The 20,137-nt window shown below is 31.9% G+C and overlaps 2 protein-coding genes and 1 pseudogene across 2 annotated transcripts; 1 reads left to right on the forward strand and 2 right to left on the reverse strand.

Annotated features, from left to right (window-relative positions):
- Positions 1-2,169: 2,169 nt before the first annotated feature.
- LOC104880885 (uncharacterized) lies at positions 2,170-5,845 on the reverse strand. Its single transcript, XM_010658996.3, has 3 exons — positions 3,936-5,845; positions 3,422-3,856; positions 2,170-3,332 (listed from the first exon to the last, which is right to left on the reverse strand). Exons 1-3 carry the CDS (start codon positions 4,221-4,223, stop codon positions 2,280-2,282), a joined length of 1,776 nt encoding a protein of 591 aa, XP_010657298.1. The 5' UTR covers positions 4,224-5,845; the 3' UTR covers positions 2,170-2,279.
- A 6,942-nt stretch (positions 5,846-12,787) lies between these two features.
- On the forward strand, positions 12,788-16,032 carry LOC100246512 (protein DETOXIFICATION 40). The gene is made up of 7 exons (XM_002279294.4): positions 12,788-13,265; positions 13,366-13,997; positions 14,377-14,433; positions 14,846-15,084; positions 15,296-15,414; positions 15,512-15,598; positions 15,774-16,032. Exons 1-7 carry the CDS (start codon positions 12,942-12,944, stop codon positions 15,837-15,839), a joined length of 1,524 nt encoding a protein of 507 aa, XP_002279330.1. The 5' UTR covers positions 12,788-12,941; the 3' UTR covers positions 15,840-16,032.
- A 653-nt stretch (positions 16,033-16,685) lies between these two features.
- LOC100267118 (probable cytokinin riboside 5'-monophosphate phosphoribohydrolase LOG6) lies at positions 16,686-18,861 on the reverse strand (annotated as a pseudogene).
- Between the last annotated feature and the right edge of the window lie 1,276 nt (positions 18,862-20,137).

A 20,137-nucleotide genomic window follows, 5' to 3' on the forward strand; every position in this document is an offset into this window, starting at 1 on the left:
CTCAAATTTCATATTAATTCAACAATTCAAATTTCACAAACAACAATTACTATTAAAATAAAATAAAATAACAACAATAACAATAACAATAACAATAACAATAACAATAACAATAACAATAACAATAATAACAATAACAATAACAATAATAATAATAATAATAATAATAATAATAATAATGGAAAATGAGTGATACGGGAAGTGAGATAATGAGAGAAAAGGGAGGAGGTCGCTGGCCGATGATCTTGCCGGCAGTAGTGGATGGTTTTTTTGGAAATCACAAATAAAATAAACTGAAATAAAAATAATAAAATAAAAAATAAAAATGGAAGAGGAATGGGGGAGTTGGCTGTTGGGTGTTTTTGGGGGAAGAAGAAAAAGGAAAAAAATAAAATAAAAATAAAAATGGGGGTCGACTCTCTTGGGAAAACAGGAGGAGAAAAACTAAAAAAGAAAAAAAAATGGAGAACGGAGGAGGAAGGGAAGAAAAAAAAATGGGGTCTGGTTGTGGGAAGAAGAAGAGGACTGGAGGGAGAAAAGAAAAAAAAATTTGGTCCGTTCCCCCATCTCCAGAGGGAGTAGCACCCAAAGAAAGAAAAAAAAAAGCTCCCCCCCCCCCAAAAAACTCTTCAATGGCCGGCTGCGGCCAAAAAGAGAAAAAAAAAAAAAAAAAATTCAGAGTGGGGAGGGGAAAAGAGGAAAAAGGAGAGAGAAGAGAGGAGGAAAAAATGAGAGCTTTGACCCAAAAGACTACATTTAAAAAAAAAAATCCATACAGTACCCCTATTTAAAAAATAATGCCCAATCTAATATGTTTGCGCCACGTAGATTGCCACGTCATAAAACCGTAGTTGGTAACCACGGTTTTATTTTTTAAAAATTTAAAACCATAGTTGGTGACTACGACTTTGATTGTTTTTAAAAATAGTCAAAGCCGTAGTCACCAACTATGACTTTAACTTTAAGTTTAAAATCTTAGTTGGTGACTACGGTTTTGACTTTTTTTAAACAGTCAAAGCCGTAGTCACCAACTACGACTTTAACTTTAATTATATATATTTAACTTTAATTTTTTTAAATAAAATATTATATTATATTGATTAAAAATATGTAAGTGGTGTAATAAAAATATTTAACTTTAATTGATCTCATTATTTAAAGAATAGTAATATATAAAATTAAATAATTGAGGTATTTAATTTGATATAAAAATATATTTTGATAATTTTATTAAAATATTTGGCACTACACTCAATATAAATATAATTAGTTATAAATATACTATTTTATACCCTTATAATGAAGAACATTATATTATTTTGTAACTTTGTGTAAAAATTAAAGGCAATTATGCACTTGAACAAAATATAATATGACTTCAAGTGGGTAAATAATTGGAAAATTACTTAAATACAACAAAAATATTTTTTTTTTTCCATTTTTCTCCTTTCAAAATGGGATTAAATGGAATGGAAAGGCTTAAAATGTTAAACTTAAAATGCCAACCTAAAAGAATTTGTTTTTCCACTTCTTAAAATATAGAATTGTAGAAAGAAAATACCTTTGTTTTTCCAATCAATTCACTATTTAATTTAATTGTTTTGGTAAATAGATGAAAATGCTTTTGGAATATTTTTGTAAATTCATTGATAGTAGGAAAAATGTTTCTTATTGGGTACTAATGGGAGTTTTGGGCAAAAATGATTTCTTTAAAACAAAAAATTCATAAAATAATTTTATTCTCAAAGTAATTTTCAATGTGATGTGTGTCGTATTTATGTAGGTATTCACATCACAAAACTGTAATTGGTAATCATGATTTTTGATTTTTTTTTTAAATAGTCAAAATAGTAGTTGGTGATCATAACTTTAAATTTAAACCTAAAACCAATTTTTTAAGTTCAAATTTTAAATCATGTGAATGTTCAATTTTTAAAAATTATTTTGATTGGAGGTTTAGATTGCAATTTTTTTTAATACATTATTTTTTCTATATCAATATAGTGTTGTTGTAACTAATTAGTTATAAATATAATTAGTTTAAATTTAAACCTAAAACCAATATTTTAGATTATCAGATTGCTATATGTAAGTGGTATATATATATATATATATATAAGTTCAATTTAAGTTTAAAATTTATCATATTTTCATTTAAATATATAATAATTTGTTCATAATAAAAAAAAAAAGTTAACAATATAATGCAAATGAAAATAAACACAAAAACTAAAAAACAATCCTCAATGAGTGCCACATGATGGGGTCTTCCTCTTTCTCTACGGACGCCTATGATAAAGAGACATCTCTGTGGAATCTATCTGTGCAATCTGCCATGTCTCAGTATGTATAGGTTGAGATGGAGCTGATGGAGGCAAGACTCGACGTCTACGTGGACCACGACGTCTCCTAGGTGGACATACATCTAGCTGTGTAACATGTGTAAAGGTATGATGCATGGTAGTCTCTATGAGAAGACGTGTAGGTGATGGTAAAGTGGTAGATGGTGGGGTGATCTCAGGTACAGTGATATCTGATATGGTAACATCTAGAAGAGGTGATATAGGAGATGAGATAATGACATCTGTTGTAATGGTAGCTGGTGCAATAACATCTGGTATAGTGGACTCGAGCAAAGGAGATATAAGTGATGATGGTGAGGTGACATGTGGTGTAGTGGTCTCCTCGAGAGAAGGTAGAGGTGATGGTAGACTAGTAGATAGTGGGGTAGTCTTTGGTATAGTGACATCAGGTATAGTGGACTCGAGCAGAGGAGATATAAGTGATGATGGTGAGGTGACATGTGGTGTAGTGGTCTCCTCGAGAGAAGGTAGAGGTGATGGTAGACTAGTAGATAGTGGGGTAGTCTCTGGTATAGTGACATCAGGTATAGTGGCCTTTGTGGTAGGAAATATAGGTGATGGTAGAGTGGTATCTGATACGACATGCCTTAAGGGAGAAAGTCTAGGTGAAGGTGATGGTAGGGGTGAAGAGGGAAGTGTGGAAGCCTCAGGTGCAAATGGGGTAGATGATGTGGATGGTGCTAACATAGTCTCAGGTGGATGCATAGATCGTCGAGGCTGTCGACCAACTCGCCCATCATCTCGTCTACTACCTCTCCCTCGGCCTCGAATAGGCTGCATCCTAACTGTAGTGGCTGACACAGGTGGGCTCATGGATGGGTATGATGATGTAGGCGACTGACGGAGTGAATGTATGCGATGCTCCTCTCCAATAACATGCAAAATATCAATAACAATCCGATGAATGTTGCCTAATGCACCTGAAGTAGGCCCAACAGATCGACTAGCAATCTCAACCATACCAGTGATCTAAAAAAAAAAAAAAAACGTTAAACAAACAAAAATGATTTTTAATTAATTATAATTTAATAAACCATTTATAAATTAAAAAATCTTACCAATAACTGAGTAGCTGCTGTTGTACTATGATACCTCATCTGATCTCTATGGAGAAGGGGTGTGATCAAACGTCGTGTAATACGTCGGTACCACTCCATATATGGATCATGAAACTGCATAACACCCACCATAGGTGGTGCCGTCGCAATACGCTCCTCACAACTACCCCATAAGGTAATATACTGTGCATGGAATGCTCCCCAATCATACTTATGTCGTCCTCGCCTATCCACAGAATGGAGGTCTAGCTCTATGGAACAAGATGGAGGTATCCCTTGTTGAAAGCCAAACTGTCGCAGCACTCGCTCCGGTCGATGCCACTCGACAATGTCAAAGCAAATAAGAGGTGACATCGTCCGCCAAATCTCCTGATCTGCTAGAGATATCGCCGGAAGATGGGCAACTAAGTCTCCCATGTAAGGCTCCCATAAAACCTGTTAAAATCAACATTTGACATTAATACTGAGTACAAGTTTAAATGGTTAACAATATCACATTACATCTTATATGTACCTGGTCATGGGTCTGTGCATCTAACTGGTCTCGATAAAATGTCAACACACGTGATGGGTTTTGAGCCCATGATAAAGGTGCTCTCCACCTACATCCTAACGGATCAGTTGGTAAACCCTCGTGTAACAATGCCTCATCCTGTAATCCATGGTCTAACTGCTCAACTGGTAAATCATTGGCTACATCATGCTCTAAATGCTGGGTTGCTGGAGGGGCTAGTGGTCGACCAAAATCAGGGTGACCCACGTGGAGTCTCTCCCAAGACCACAACTGGAAAAAATGTAACATTAAAATTTTACTTAAGAAAGGACTTGAGAGAAAAGCATAGGCTGGTTGTAGATTTGTAGGTCGCTCATTGTCTAAACTATTTAATGGTAAGAAGGGTTATTTAATTACCATATTTTAAATGTTGAAGTTCCATAAAATCCTGTTGCATGTAAACCTAAAAAATTCTCCCAGTCTAATAAGAGCTCATAAGTAAATGGGAAAAAGGTTATTTACCCCTATTATTTATACTTGCATGTACTATGTTTAAGTAACATTACAATATATCTATGCACAAAATTAACTGTATAATAAATAAAATAAATAAGTCTTAATTTTGGGAATATCCACTACTGTTGTTAATTAACATAAGCATGGTTAGGACATGTTTAAGAACAAAATTATTATAAATTAGTGAATAAAATTGTGGAAATAGGAATTGGTTTTCATTAAAAAAGAAAAAAAAATAGAAGCTTTGTTTAGGAAGTGTTTTAATTGGAAAATATATTATATATAATTTGAGTATTTAATGCAGCCATGACACACGAAAATGAATTTTTTAGGGTGTTGAACCACTCGGAAAGGTCTAGTTCTCTATTAAGGAAGGTTGAATTCAACCCAAATATTCATCAGTAGATCCTAACTTAGAGAAAATACAGATCAATTCTTAATTTTATTTTTTGTTATTTAGGATAAATATTCTCCTTTTTTATTTTCAAGTGATCCGAAATTTACAGTAAGATTAAATCTCCTATGGGGTGTCAGGTTCTGAGGACTCTTCCAAAATTCAAGCCTTCACAGAAATCCTTTTCATCACTAGGTTCACGAAGATGCCCAATTGTGAGGAATAAGAAATCTCTTAAAATAAATCTAACCTTGAAAAGTGGAGTACTCCTATTTTTTCTATTCCTATAAAAAAAGTCACCGCACCTCTTGTTCATTTTTGGAATTTTTTACAGTGGTCCCCTCCATTTTTGGATCTTTAACAAAAAAAAAATCCATGCGGCCCCCATTCCATATCCGTTTTCTTACCAAAAAACCCTTTTTTCTTTCAGATAAGCTCACAGTCAAAATAAAAACAAAAAATCACAGTCAAAATAAAAACAAAAAATATCAAACACATCTTCACCAAATAGAACCTAAACACAGCTATAACAACAACAACAACAACTTGAAAACCAAACGGATTTACAAAAAAAATTAAAATTTACGATAAACAGAAAATCTCAGAAATCTTACCTGATCAATGACTTCCAAACTTTGAATTTGAGCCAAGGATGCAAAGCAAGGATGAAACCCTAAAGAGACGAAACCCTAAAAGGAAGAAAGGTAACTGGGAAGGAAGAAAGGTAATTGGGAAAATGAAATTGGGAAAATGAATAAACCTAATTGGGAAAGGGGGAAAAGGTAAAAGGAAAGTTAAAGCCGTAGTTGGTGACTATGGCTTTGACTGTTTTTAAAAATAATCAAAGCCGTAGTCACCAACTACTGTTTTAAACTTAAAGTTAAAATCGTGGTTGGTGACTACGGTTTTAACTGTTTTAAAAAAATAAAACCGTAGTTACCAACTACGGTTTTATGACGTGGTAATCTATGTGGCACAGACACATTAGATTGTGCATTATTTTATAAATGAGGGTACTTTATGGATTTTTTTTTTTTTTAAATGTAGTCTTTTGGGTCAAAGCTCAAAAAAGGGGGGGGGGGGGGGGGGGGGGAAGATCTTGGGAATTGGGGGGGAAGATGGGGGGCAAAATGGGGAGAAAAATAAAAAGGGTGGGGTGTGTGGGAAGAATGGGAAGAGAGAGAAGAAAATGGTGGGGTAAAGAAAAAAAAAAAAAAGATATCATAATAATAAAATAAAGCATTAGTAATAAAATAAAATAATAAAAGCTATTAAATGGTGAGTGGGCAAAAAAATATATGTAATTGAAATTTAAAATTAGGCTTAAAATTAATATAAAGATAAAATTGAGATAAATTTTGGGGTTTATAAAAACCCAAAATGCAATCAAGCCCAAGTAAACAAAATTCAAACCCAAATACAAAAACGGTTATAGTAGAAATTAAAGAGAGAAAAAACTTACCCATTTTATGTTGAGAGGTGACCACGAGTGAGAAAAAATGAGATGGAGAAGAAAGAAAATAAAAGAAAAAAAAGAAAAAAGAAGATGATGAAAAAGAAAGAGAGAAGGGAGAAGAAGGAGAAAATGGTGGGTGGCCGTTGTGGAAAAAGAGATGGTTAAGGCTTATTTTTTAATGGACGGTGGAGATGAAAAAATGAAATTTGATGACTCAGATTGGTTATCTAAAAATGGGTATAAATGGGCTTAGAACTTGGGCCAAAAAATCCAACAAAAAAGGCCTATAAAAACATGAAAAATGAAATGGGCCGGGCGTAAATGTTAGTGGTCTACAAAAGGGTTTAAAGTGCTTCAAATTCAGGTGATTTAATAACCCTTTTACTTATTAAGCATTTAAAACAATTGCATGGAATAATGAAACAAATAATATAAAACTTGATTTTAACGATTGCAATTAAATTATTATTTGTTGTAAAACCACGATAAATGCAATGTAAGTCAAAGTAGTAGAGATAAAATATATATTACTTTAACAATATATATAATGGTAAGAAGGAATCAGAGAAGAGAGTTGAAAGAATGAAAGACAGAGAGAATGAAAGAAAGAGATAATTTTTTTTTTTTACTTGGAGGTACACATTACACCGGATGGAAAACCCTTTTATAAGCTTTCCAAATGACTTTCATTAATATTCCCATTAATGAACATTAATGGAACTCATAAACAACATTAATGATTTCCATTAATGAGTATTGATAGAAGTCTTAAATAATATTTAATTCACATTTATTATAATTAATGTGATGACATTCATTACTTTAATTATAACATTATCGGTTTTATAACCATCATTTTCATGAATGACAACATGATTTTCATTTCCTTAAATTGGACATCATATCTCACCTAACACATTAACTAGGAAGAGACATGCAAAACATATGCTGTCACATATATTTTTTCTATCGAATTGAATAATAGTGTTGGTATGCAGAGCGAATATCTCTTTATGTTTGATTGGATATAAGATAAGATAAGTGAAAAGATAACTTATCATATATCATCACCAACCAAACCTAGGATAAAATATAATATCCTATTTTTTATTCTATCATATGTTATATGCCATTGATCAAACATTGCCTTACAACTTTATGACTTTTGTTATCTTAATCTAATTAAAATTGAAATTTGGATCAAGTTTTAGTGGATTATTAAGGCTTTAATAATATTTTCCAAAAACAACTCTTAAAATCAATTCTCAATTGTTTTTTAAAATAATTTTTTTAAGAATTTAGATTAAAAAAAATTGAATTATTCTCTATATAAATATTGTACAATATAATTTTTTAAAAAAATATTCTCTATGATTTCAATTGTTACACACTTTACAAAAAAAAAAGCAAAAAACATTTCAAATTTATTCTAAAAATTAACATATTTTAAAAATAAATTATTAAAAAACTATCTTTTATTAAAAATTATTAAACATATTTACCGGATTAGAAATATATACCAAAAAAAAATTAAAATTAAAATTGACCCTCAACTTTCCAAAAATTGAAACTTTGAGGAGGGTTGGCGAATTATTATAGTGTTTACTATTTACCATCAATTATTGGTACGTCAACACCTACCATTCTCCAGCAACGGATGGTCAAATCCTCAGTTTTCTGTCGGCAGCCATGTCCAAACATTTATGAATCCCTTGGCTCTCTGCAAAGAAAAAATAAATAAGTATAGTAAGTTATTTTATTATACAATTTTTGAAAGAAGAATTAAGACGAAGAAAATAAAATAAAATAAAAGTAAAATGAATTTTTTTAAAAATAAAATATATTTAAAATCAATAAATTATTTTTACATATTACTTTAAATTTTTATTTATTTATTTAATTTTTTTTATATAAAGATTAAATGATTTAAAAATATAAAAATTTCTTAATAATTTTAATTATATTTAACTTTCTTTTATATTTTCTATAGTAAAATTAATATAAAAAAATTATTTTTCTTAATAATTTTTTTTTCTAATACTTTTCGAAGCCAAACATAGCGTAAAGATAGATTAAATCATTAATATATTTTCAAAAGTCGTTTTTTTAATGATTAAAAAGTTGTCATAAATGGTTTTCAAATTCAAAATTTCTCCTTTTCCTTGTCCTTACATAAAATATGATGATGACAAATCTTTAAATAATCCATGGTGTCACATGGGGATGACACCAAAAACAAAATATAGACAAATGTATGATATTAGAAATGTTGATCCTTATTAGCTATGCCACAATGTTTCTCCATGGGAGAATGATGGTTGAAAAATGATCATGGGAAAGTTTGTGTTGGAGATGGTTAGATTCCATTATAAATCTAAAGGTCTTGTGATACGTATGTTGTGAGTCGATCTAACCTCATTATATGCCTCCAAATAGTTAAGTCCCATGATGAGTATGTTGATCTAACCTCATTATAAGCCTCCAAATAGTTAAGTCCCATAATGAGTATGGGAAATATAACATCGAACCTTATTATAAAGAAGATTAACTTGACTTCGATGATAATTGATTAATTTTTATAAAAAAATGTTTTAAGTTGAAATTTGTTCAATATTAATAGTTGAATGTTATGAAAAAAAAATTAAAAAATTAGAACTCTATCACATTTGAAATTGATTGAATAATACAAGGATGCATTAGATTGGTTTGTGATAATATTATAAAAATTTTGTAATATTATCATCCCAATTTGTTTATACCTAATACCTATTTATTATAATAGGTATATATCAAAAGATATTAAAATTGTAGATTGTTAAACAAGAATTAGTTTCTATTTCAAAATTTTTAAATAATAATAATAATAATAATAATAATAATAATAATAAAAATATATGATTGATAATAAGTCAATGATTTTTCACAACTTTGGTTGGACATTTTTTCTTAATCGATGTGAAGAATTTATGAAAAATGTAAAGATTCTTTATTTTTCTTATTTTTTTTCATTTTCATTAGATAAAGTCATCTCAATGCTTTATGTCCACATCGGATATGAATTAAATTATTTGATGACATTCTGAACTCAGTTTACACCCTGTTTTAATGAGTGAGCAACCTTACTCTTGGTACATATTATAGCCCTAAGGGGTGAATAGCTAAAATCGAGGCATTAAACCTTTCCAACAATGTGAGCATTAGGAGAAAATCAACTCTTCATCCTTAAAGTAACTTTTATCCATTGAATGATGATCTTCCTAAGGCTTATTTTTGTTAGGTGGGCCTTATACTCAAGCTCTTTTTTATCTTTACACTCAAGGGCCAATTTCCATCCAACCTTAGGAAGCCTTTGCTCGCTTTCATTATCTTTGAGGAGGCTAATGTCCCATAGAAATTATTTACTTGAGATTGTCCCTTGACATATAGATCCAGACACAAAGTTAGAATTCTAACTTGTTATGATGTTTTGACTAACATCTAATCATTCGAACTTGATTAAAATTAGGAATAGTTGTTGTTTAATTGCATAATATTTATTTGGGTCTTAGACATGCTTCTACCCATGTAGGAGAGAGACAAATTCGAAACAATGAGAAACTAAAACCATGTCTTTGGAATATCAAAGAGTAAGTAATGGATATTTAATGATGTAATAATCAATAAGATTAAGTGTAAAGAATAAGATACAAATTATAAAAGTCATTTCTATACTTTAAGTTACTACGGTATAATATGACATTTCAACTTTCTTAAATCAATGTGGATGTTAATTGACATACGAACAAATTTAATATATTCAATCATATCATATAACAACCCATGCAAATTTTATTTTTCTCCATTAGGGTTTTTTATTTTTATTTTTATTTTTTAATTTAGAGTTTGACATGGTATTAAATAGAATTATGGGTGAAATAGAGATACTAATGGGAAATGATTTCTTTGAGCTACCCTATCTTTTAATATTATATGGGCAGATGATACGTAAAACAATAAATGGGTGGATGTGAAAAATTCAGAAAAAAAAAATTATATGTTATAGCAAAAGCACGTTTCCCAAATATTTTCACATGCTCACAAAAAGAGTAAGTAGTGGAGATTTAATGATTCAACAACCAAGTGTAAAAAATAAGATTAAACATTTTTATTTTTCAAGATAAATTGTAAAAGTCACTCTCCATGTCTTAGTTCTGTTTAATTTGACACTTAAGCTTTCTTAAAACAATATGGATGTTAATTGACACATGAACAAATCTAATATATTCATTTATATCATACGATAATTCATGCAAATTTTATTTATCACATACGTTTCTCCATCGGTTTTTTCTTTTTTTTTTTTTAATTTAGAATTATGGGTCAAATTGAGATACTAATGGGAAATGATTTCTTTAAGCTACCCTATCATTTAATATTATATGGGCAGATGATCATATGTAAAATAATAAATGGGTGCATGTGAAAAATTCAGAAAAAAATATATATGTTATACCAAATGCACTTTTCCCAATAGTTTCATATGCTCACAAAAAAGTCAATGTTTTTGGTCAAAATAAAAATTTTATAGCTTAATTTCCAAATACACAAGACAAGCACATAAATGAATAAAAGGACTTTAGAATTTAATATACTTTAATTTGTGGTGCTCTCCATGAATTCTTTTACCTTTTTTAGGTTATGTTCAAGAGGAAAATTGAAGAAAATAAAAGAGCAAGTAAAAATAATGAATTTTCTTTGGTTGGTGGAGGAAAAAAGATAATCTTTTGAATAATACACTTTTCTTTAATTTTTTTTATAAAGAAAATAGAAAATAAAATATTTTAATATTTTCTTTATTTTTTTTTATTTCCTTTATTCTAATACACTCCCTAAATTCTTTTGCCTTATAATATGATCCAAATAAATAGATTAAAAAAAAAATCTATCTAATTTAGGCATATGTGATTTGATTTCATCCATTTTCATAAAATAAAAAAAATAATAAAAATGGTTATTAGATAATTGAGCATAATTTAGAGTCGGTATTGCTATGAAACACCAAAATATCATTAAAAATGGATAAATGATTTTTATAATTTATCCATAAATAAATTTATTGCCTTAACCTCTTTCTTGAAAGCAAGATCTTATTGGCTTTCTAAATGGTACAATGTGATGCATGTATAACCAACCCCAAAATATTTATAATTCTTATCTATGGATGTGGACGACCTAAAATTAATTCTTTGCTTTTCAAGAATTGTCTTCAAAGTATGGAACAATATAGTTTTGGGCATACGACAATAACTATATTTGTCATGTTATGGAATGAAAGTTGCGACGTTAGATAAGGATCTTATAAACTTATTTTAACTTAAAAAGTGTTTTTAATAGAAAAGTAAAAATGTGTTTTAAATTGATTTTAGAAAATATTTTTAATCTTTTTAACACTTGAATGATAAAAAAAAATTTCAAGTGTTAGTGATATTAAAAACGTTTCTTAAAATCACTATTAAATAAATTTTAAGAATTTGCATGATTTTTTTAAGTATTAAAAATATTAGAAATATTTTCTAAAATCATATTCAAATAAACTTTAATATTAAATCTAAAAAATTATTTATAATATTAAAAAATTATTTTTAGTGTTTTCTAAAGAAACATGTGAAATATAATTTTTTTTTTAAAAAAATACTTCAAATACAAACACAGTAAAAACATTGTCGAATTGATTCTAACTTTGTCGGATTAATATATGCTTTTAAAACTCTAAATTATTGAAGTGCTTGATTTGCATTATCGGAGTTTCAACACCTACCATTCTTCTAAAAAGGAAAGGGTTGATTAGCAGCCACACTTATATCAAGCCAACTGTGTCATTCACATTATGGAGTGGGGCTCATTACAAATATTAATAAGTAGAATTTATTTATTTATTTATTTTTATGGCTGAAACTAATAATTTTTAATTTTAATATATTTTCCTTTTTTTTTATATATAATATATACAATATCAGATTATCTATAACAAAGACCTAGAAAGGATGAACTTAATGGAGCAAAGAATGGAATAATAAATCCAAGACGTTTATGAGGGGTGATATATATATATAAATTGAATAAAAAATTTTAGAACCAAAAAGAGAAAAGTGTGCTCATTTTAGAAATAAATTGGTTAAGGAAATTCTAGAATAAGTAATATAAATTTAATTATTTTAAACTAAATTAACCATTTATATTTAGAATTATGTTTAAAGAGAAGTCAAAATAGTAAAAACCTATTCTTTAAGATGTAAAATAAGGAAAATGCATTATTTTTATTTTAATTATTTGTTTAATTAAAAAATTAAAATTAAAAATCCTTTTATTTGAAATAAATTTGCTTCCATATATTGGATTTTTTTATTTTTTATTTTATTTTTATTTTTCCCTTTTAAAAAATAGAAACTTTTGAGAAGGGTTGACAAAAAGAGATTAATTAAATAATAAAATAATTTGAGGTCAAGAAATGCCGTTTCGGTGTAAGGACCATTTTCTCTTTCCTCTGCCACCGCTCAGCGCTCATCTCAAAGCCTTTAAAGCCCACATCCCACGAGATGAACATGGTGCATTTCGTTTGCTTATCGATTCCGACCACCGCTGGACCACCGTGATTATCGTCGCCGCCTCCGCCTAGAACCCAATGGAATCTTCTCGTGATGGTGTTGATAAACCGATGTTACAGTCCAATCCACCATTGTCGTCGGAGAGAAGGCCTGAAACCAGTGGACAGCTGGAGAGCATATTGTCCGACACTCGGCTGCCCTTCTGCCAGCGCCTCCTCGCGGCGACTTGGACTGAATTGAAGCTTCTTTTCAGACTCGCCGGCCCCGCCGTCGCTGTTTACATGATCAACTATCTGATGTCTATGTCCACCCAAATCTTCGCCGGCCACCTCGGTAATCTTGAGCTCGCCGCCGCCTCCCTCGGCAACACCGGCGTCCAGATGTTCGCTTACGGCCTCATGGTACCCATGATATTACTTACAGCTCTGACTAACAAGTATTTCTCTGGTTTGAGTCTTTTTATATATCTGTATTTATTCATTTCTCTGAGTTTATCAACAGTTAGGGATGGGGAGTGCCGTTGAGACTCTGTGTGGGCAAGCATTCGGAGCTCAAAAATTTGAAATGCTGGGCATTTATCTCCAGAAATCCACCGTTCTTCTCACCATAACCGGGTTCCTTCTCACTTTCATCTACATCTTCTGCAAACCCATCCTGATTCTTCTAGGTGAATCATCTGAAATCGCATCAGCAGCCGCGATCTTCGTTTACGGCCTCATTCCTCAAATCTACGCATATGCAGCCAACTTCCCGATCCAAAAGTTTCTACAGGCTCAAAGCATAGTGGCCCCAAGTGCATATATATCAGCAGCTACACTGTTGCTGCACCTGTTGCTGAGTTGGGTGGCTGTGTACAAGATAGGGCTGGGGTTGGTGGGTTCGTCGCTGGTGCTGAGCCTCTCATGGTGGATAATTGTGGTGGCTCAGTTCTTCTATATAGTAAAGAGCGAGAAGTGTAAGTACACATGGGGTGGGTTCAGTCTGAAGGCTGTCTCTGGGTTGTGTGGGTTCTTCAAGCTATCCGCAGCATCTGCAGTGATGCTGTGCTTGGAGACTTGGTATTTTCAGGTTCTGGTTCTGCTGGCTGGCTTGCTTGAGAATCCTGAGGTGGCTTTGGATGCTCTGTCGATATGGTACGGCAAAAAGGAGTTAATAACAGTATCTGGTTTTAATTCCGCAGAATTCAAGACAACTTCTGTTAAAAAGCTTCTATAAAATCTTCATTATTATTTAAATATGAATGAAAAATATTTTTGATAGAAATTTAAATTAATAATAAAATATTTTTTTATAACAAAAGAACTATAGACTTTATCGTCACATAATCAAATGGGTAGGCTAGGTTAATTATCAATTTGTGAACCAAACCAATAATTCAGAGAAATGATAGAAAAGTAATAAGGACTTTCAGTCTCTGCCTCCCACTTTTTATTTCGTCGTTTTGCTAAATTTGCTTTTCAAAAAGACAAAAGAAAAAGTATCATCACCAAGCTTGTTGGTTATTTATTGCAGCATGACGATACTTGGATTTGTATTCATGATTTCAGTTGGATTCAATGCTGCTGCAAGGTGAGTATTCATCTATTTCTTATTTTGACAAGTAACCCTTCAAATAATTCATTGATATTGAGGTTTGGTGTCTATATATTTGTTAGGCTTAAATTTTTTTTTTCTATTTTTCTATAATTTCTTTTAATTATTTTTAATAGTAAAATTAAGATCGAAACTATATTATTGAAATCATAAAAAAAGTTACTTCTAAATATCATATAAAAGAGTTACAATCATCGTCGTACATATTCAACTTTTGAAACATGGAATTGGATTGTCACCATGAGAACTTATCATTTTCATGTAATTGTCGAAAGTTATATTGATGACATGGCCGCATATAAATGAACGGAAATGGTAAATATAAGGACACAATCACAAATGATAGTGCAAGTGTTACACGAATCTTTTGGCATGGTATGGTGGGCAGTGTAAGAGTGGGGAATGAGCTTGGAGCTGGGCACCCCAAATCAGCAGCATTTTCAGTGGTGGTGGTGACTCTAGTCTCCTTCCTAATATCAGTGGTAGCTGCGGCCCTGGTCCTTGTCCTTCGCCATGTCATTAGCTATGCTTTCACTGGTGGGGAAACTGTGGCGCAAGCTGTTTCTGATCTGTGTCCAGTCTTGGCCATCACCCTCATGCTCAATGGCATTCAACCAGTCTTATCAGGTAAAATCCCAACACCGTACGCCACACCACCTATGCTTTTAACTCCATGCAAATTAAATTAATAATATGATTTGTGATGGGTCACATTTGGTGGGGTTTATCTGCCACCTAATATGAACCTTTAAAGTTGATGGTTATTCATAAGATAGATTAATTGTACATATTTCATTGTTCTTCAACTTGTTGGTTAACCATATTGCAACCATTGAAGGCGTGGCTGTTGGGTGTGGATGGCAAGCTTTTGTGGCCTATGTAAATGTGGGTTGTTATTACATCGTGGGGGTGCCTTTAGGCTCACTCTTGGGCTTTTACTTCAAGCTTGGTGCAAAGGTACATATATTTCCACATCTCCACATATTTGATCATTTCATATAGAGATGGAGAATCAAACCAACCTTCTAAGCTTTGTAAGATGTCATTTGTGTAGGGAATTTGGTTAGGAATGCTAGGAGGCACATTAATGCAAACTTTGATTTTAATTTGGGTTACGACACGCACCAATTGGAATAAGGAGGTACGTTTTTTAATACTAGAATACAAAATATTCATTCATGTGTCTGTTTGAAGAAATAAATGTAGACAAATCAAATCGCGGTTAAATTGAAAAAACTTCATTTGATATTTTTTTGTCTTATAAATTTTTATAAAATTTAAAATATGAAAGATACAAAGTTTAATTAAATTCGCAGGTGGAAAAAGCTAGAGAAAGATTGGAAAAGTGGGATGACAAGAAGCAGCCACTTTTGATGGACTGAAAGAAACTTTGGGTGCACTTGATCTGTTCATTACATTTTGTCACAATTGAATTAGACCAGAATTTTAGTGGTTTTGTTTTGTTTTTTTTAAGTTTTTATAGTGTGGTTAGTGGAGACTGAATTGTAGGTTACTGATTTCTAATATTTTGCTTGGGAGATCAAATTTCACGGTGAAATCTAAATTTTAAGGTTATGTTTGGTTTTCGAAAAATTTGAGAAAAAATGCAAAGGAAAAAAGGTAGAGAGGAAAATTAGAAGGAAAGAAAAAACAAAGAAAAATAAAAAATAGGTTTAAATTGAATAAATTATTTGTATACATTTCTTCAAACTCATTTTACTTATTTTTTTCTAATATAACAAAATTAAATAATTTAAAGATATATAAATTTTAAATTAATTTTAATTATATTTGATTTTTTTTTTATATATAACTTTTATAGTGAAACCAAACGTAAGACAACTATTTTCCTTAAAAATGTTTTTCTTTTCTTACTATTTTTCGGGAACCAAACATAACTATAGACCCCGTATTTTACTCGATGCGTTCCCACTCGATGACACAACTCATTTTTTATTTATTTATTTGATGAAAAATAAGATTTTTTTGAAAAAGACTTGAAGTTGCCACTTATTTTTGTTTTATTTTTAAAGGGAAAACAAAATAAGAAATAAAATCCTAAATGCGACTCCGTATTTGGAAAAAACGGTCTATGAAAAACCAAACCTGGGTTCGGGGGTTAGGTTACTTATTGGGAAGGTACGGTAAAGACCGTAGCACCTCTTTAAGCCCCTAAAAATAGGTCTCTACTAAATAAGGTAAAGCAAACATGACAATTAATTAGGTGATCAGTAGATACCAAAATGGTCATAGATCAAAAGCAAGTCATGATAATGAATGAGAGCGTATCTTGGTAGCAAGTAATAAAGCGCTATCATGAAACAAGGTTAGCTCAAGTATAAAATCGTCATATGCATATCAAAGAATAAGACAAAGACCAAATAATATTCATTAAGCATAACAATTGACAATTAAAAGAGAAAACTCATATGTAGGGCCCCCACCAAAACCCAATTGATTTTGCATGAATGAATCTCACAAATTCCATTGCTTTGGAATTATGAAAATCATATTCATACTTATTAAAAATCAAGGAAAACAAAAAAAAATTATTTGAAAATCGAAGAAAATTTGTACAAGTGCATGCCAAAATGAGAATGATAGCAGACTTATTAAAATCATGATTTTTTTGGTGACCTAAAACCCTAATAAAGGATGAAAAGTTGTAGAATTAATTAAAGAATATTTGAAAACTGGAGTGGAATTAAAATTATTCGAAAGAAAACTAGAGTTTTGAAATTTATTTGAAAATTGAAGTCTCGAAAATTATTTGAAAATTGGAGTATTGAAAATTAAATTTAAGAATTAGAATTTTGGAAATAAAATTTGAAAGAAATTGTAATTTTGGAAATTAAATTTGAAAGAAATTGAAATTTTGAAAATTATTTGAGATTTGGAGTTTTGAAAATTAAATATAAGAATTGGAATTTTGGAAATTAAATTTGAAAGAAAATAGAGCTTTGAAAATTATTTGAGAATTGGAGTTTTGGAAATTAGATTTAAGAATTGAAATTTTTGAAATTAAATTTGAAAGAAAATGGAGTTTCAAAAATTAGAGTTTTTAAGATTAAATTAAGGAATTGAAGTTTTGAAAACTAAATTTAAAAATTTGAAACTTAAATTTGAAAATGGAGTTTTGAAAATTATTTGAAAGCTGAAGTTTGGAAAATTAAATTTAAAACTTTGAAAATTGGATTTTTAGGAAATTATTTAGAAAAATGGAAATTTTGAAAATTGGAATTTTGAAGAATTATTTGAAAATTAAATTTGAGAATTGGGATTTTGAAAAATTATTTGAAAATGGAAGTTTCGAAAATTAACTTTGAAAATCGAAATTTTGAAAGATTATTCGAGAATAGAATTTTAATACAAAATAAATTGTTAACATTAAAAAAAAAATGAAGAATTAAAAAGACCAAACACTTGGCCTTTTGGGGCAGTACACCGGGATGGCCATGCATGGCCATGCGGAAGTGGAGATTGGGAGTAATCGGCATTGCATTGTAGGAGTGGGGCTCGAGGCACAACTGGGACTGCACTGTTGGCGGCAGTGCTACCACTATTTCAGTATGCACAAACACGTATTCCTTGAGTTTTTGAACGGGTTCTCTTGCGTTTGGAGCAAAGACGATAATGTGATGTTGAGAGGGCTTGATGAAGCCATTATCCACGGTTTTTTCGATGAAAGTAAGGAGATGGTTGTAGTAGCCATCCACATTCAGCAAACCCATAGGCTTGTCATGGATTCCAAGTTGGGCCCATGTGATGACTTTCAATAACTCCTCCAATGTTCCATAGCCACCTGATGAGGCGGTAAAACAATCTGAATGGTGGGCCATCTCAGCTTTCCTTTGGTGCATGTCGGCTATGGGTCAAACCTCTCTTACTGTTTCCCCAGTTATCTCTTTGCACATCAGAGTTTTGGGGATGATTCCAAGTATATGTCCACCGCCACGATGAACTTCATAAGAAACCAAACCCATTAACCCAACACTTACTCCGCCATAACAAGATCCAACCTCCTCGAGTCAAGTTCTTGAACCAATTCAATAGCAGTGTCTCTGGTGAAATGACTAACCCATTAGCTTGGGATTACTGTAGCATAAGGAGAGCATAGGATCCAATGTCGTCGGAGTAATCCACTATCAGAATGAGTTGTCAGAGCTTCAAAGTGTGAGCAAAATCACCGAAATCATTGATGACAAGGTTGGTATTCGCCTCGACAAAGAGGATGCTTTCAGCATAGCGGCTGACCTCGGTGCAGCTGTCCTCGTCTCGCCAGAGCCAGCCGACCATGGGGTAGCATGGCACCAAAACCTTGCTCAGTGCCTCTTTCAAGACCTGAGGGTTGAAAAAATGGGCAGCACCAGAAGGATGATAGAAGTAGACGCTTGGTGTGTGCATCTGCTATTCTACCAGATCGACATTCGAGTTCCATAGGCTTTACCATTTTCGAACACAGAGGAGGCTCATAAGGCTTTGGAGAGTCTTAGTGTTTCAAGATGCGACTAGCTGTAAGTAGTGGTTTCGGTGTTAGAGAAGAAACGAGCAGTAGGATATCTTGCAACCTCTACTAACTGTTGTAAGGATTCAGTAGATCTAGGTCTCATTACAAGCTTTCCCAATGCATCTCTAGTACTCAACAAGAAACAGGGCAAGAAACGAAGAGAAAGAAAAAGAAACGTAAAAAAACAGAGCATGAACTTTAGCTCTATGTCATGGATCACCAAAGAGCTTGGAGTTGGTGGGATTTAGAGAAAATAGAAGCATGAGCTTGGTGTATCTAGTTCAAGGAAGGAGTGATGCATCGGATACTTCCAAGAGGAAAACAAAGAAAAGAAAACCTCAAAATAAACCAAAATAGAGCATGCATGTATTGAATCAAACCCAACAAGGCAAATGAGTGGCCCTTGATGTCCACTCCAATCAACAAAGCCAAGCTCAGAATAGCAGTTGGAAATGAGAGTAAAGTAGTGTAAAAAAATGAGAAACAAGAAGCTACAATAGTCATACTCAGAAAACTCCTTTTAGGTAAAGAATTTCTTGGCTACCCAGCTCCATTCTCTAGCTTTTCTTGTTTTTCTTGCTTTCGACCTCTCTTCTTATCTTCTCTTGTCAACTCTGTTTTTTTTTTTTTTTTTTGCTCTCTTCCTTAAGGTGTCTTCCCCTCACCCATCAGTCGACCCACCCTTCTCCTTCTTCTCAACTGCTCGTGCTCTTTCTTTTCATGCTAGCCTCCATCGGCTCCCTACTCCTGCTCAGATCATCATTTCCTTTATCTCGTTCCAGCCATCCCCCTCTCTAGCTACTCATTTGCTTCACTACTTCAACCACCACCATGGCAAGATGGTCACATCCTTGACACGTCTCATGCATGAAGCTGGAAGTCGTCCCCCACTCCTCCAAAAAATAAAAAGGCGGCTCACTCCCGGGTAGCCAATGAAGGGTTTACAAATATGCCCCTCTTCGATACAGTTCATGAGTGTAAGGAATATAAGCACTAGAGTGAAAAGAAAGTGTGAATAATGAGTATAACGAAGTGATCTCTACTGAAGAAAAGGAAAGACCTCTAAAGGTACACAAGTAGAATACAAACTTGCTCAAACCAATAAAGGAACAAAAGGGGTTTTAAAATCCTAAAAGGAGGATAGCTCTTAGAGAGTCTCTAAAGTTGCGTTAT

The sequence above is a fragment of the Vitis vinifera genome, chromosome 12, assembly GCF_030704535.1.
Source record: "Vitis vinifera cultivar Pinot Noir 40024 chromosome 12, ASM3070453v1".
In the NCBI taxonomy this organism is placed as follows: Eukaryota; Viridiplantae; Streptophyta; class Magnoliopsida; order Vitales; family Vitaceae; genus Vitis; species Vitis vinifera.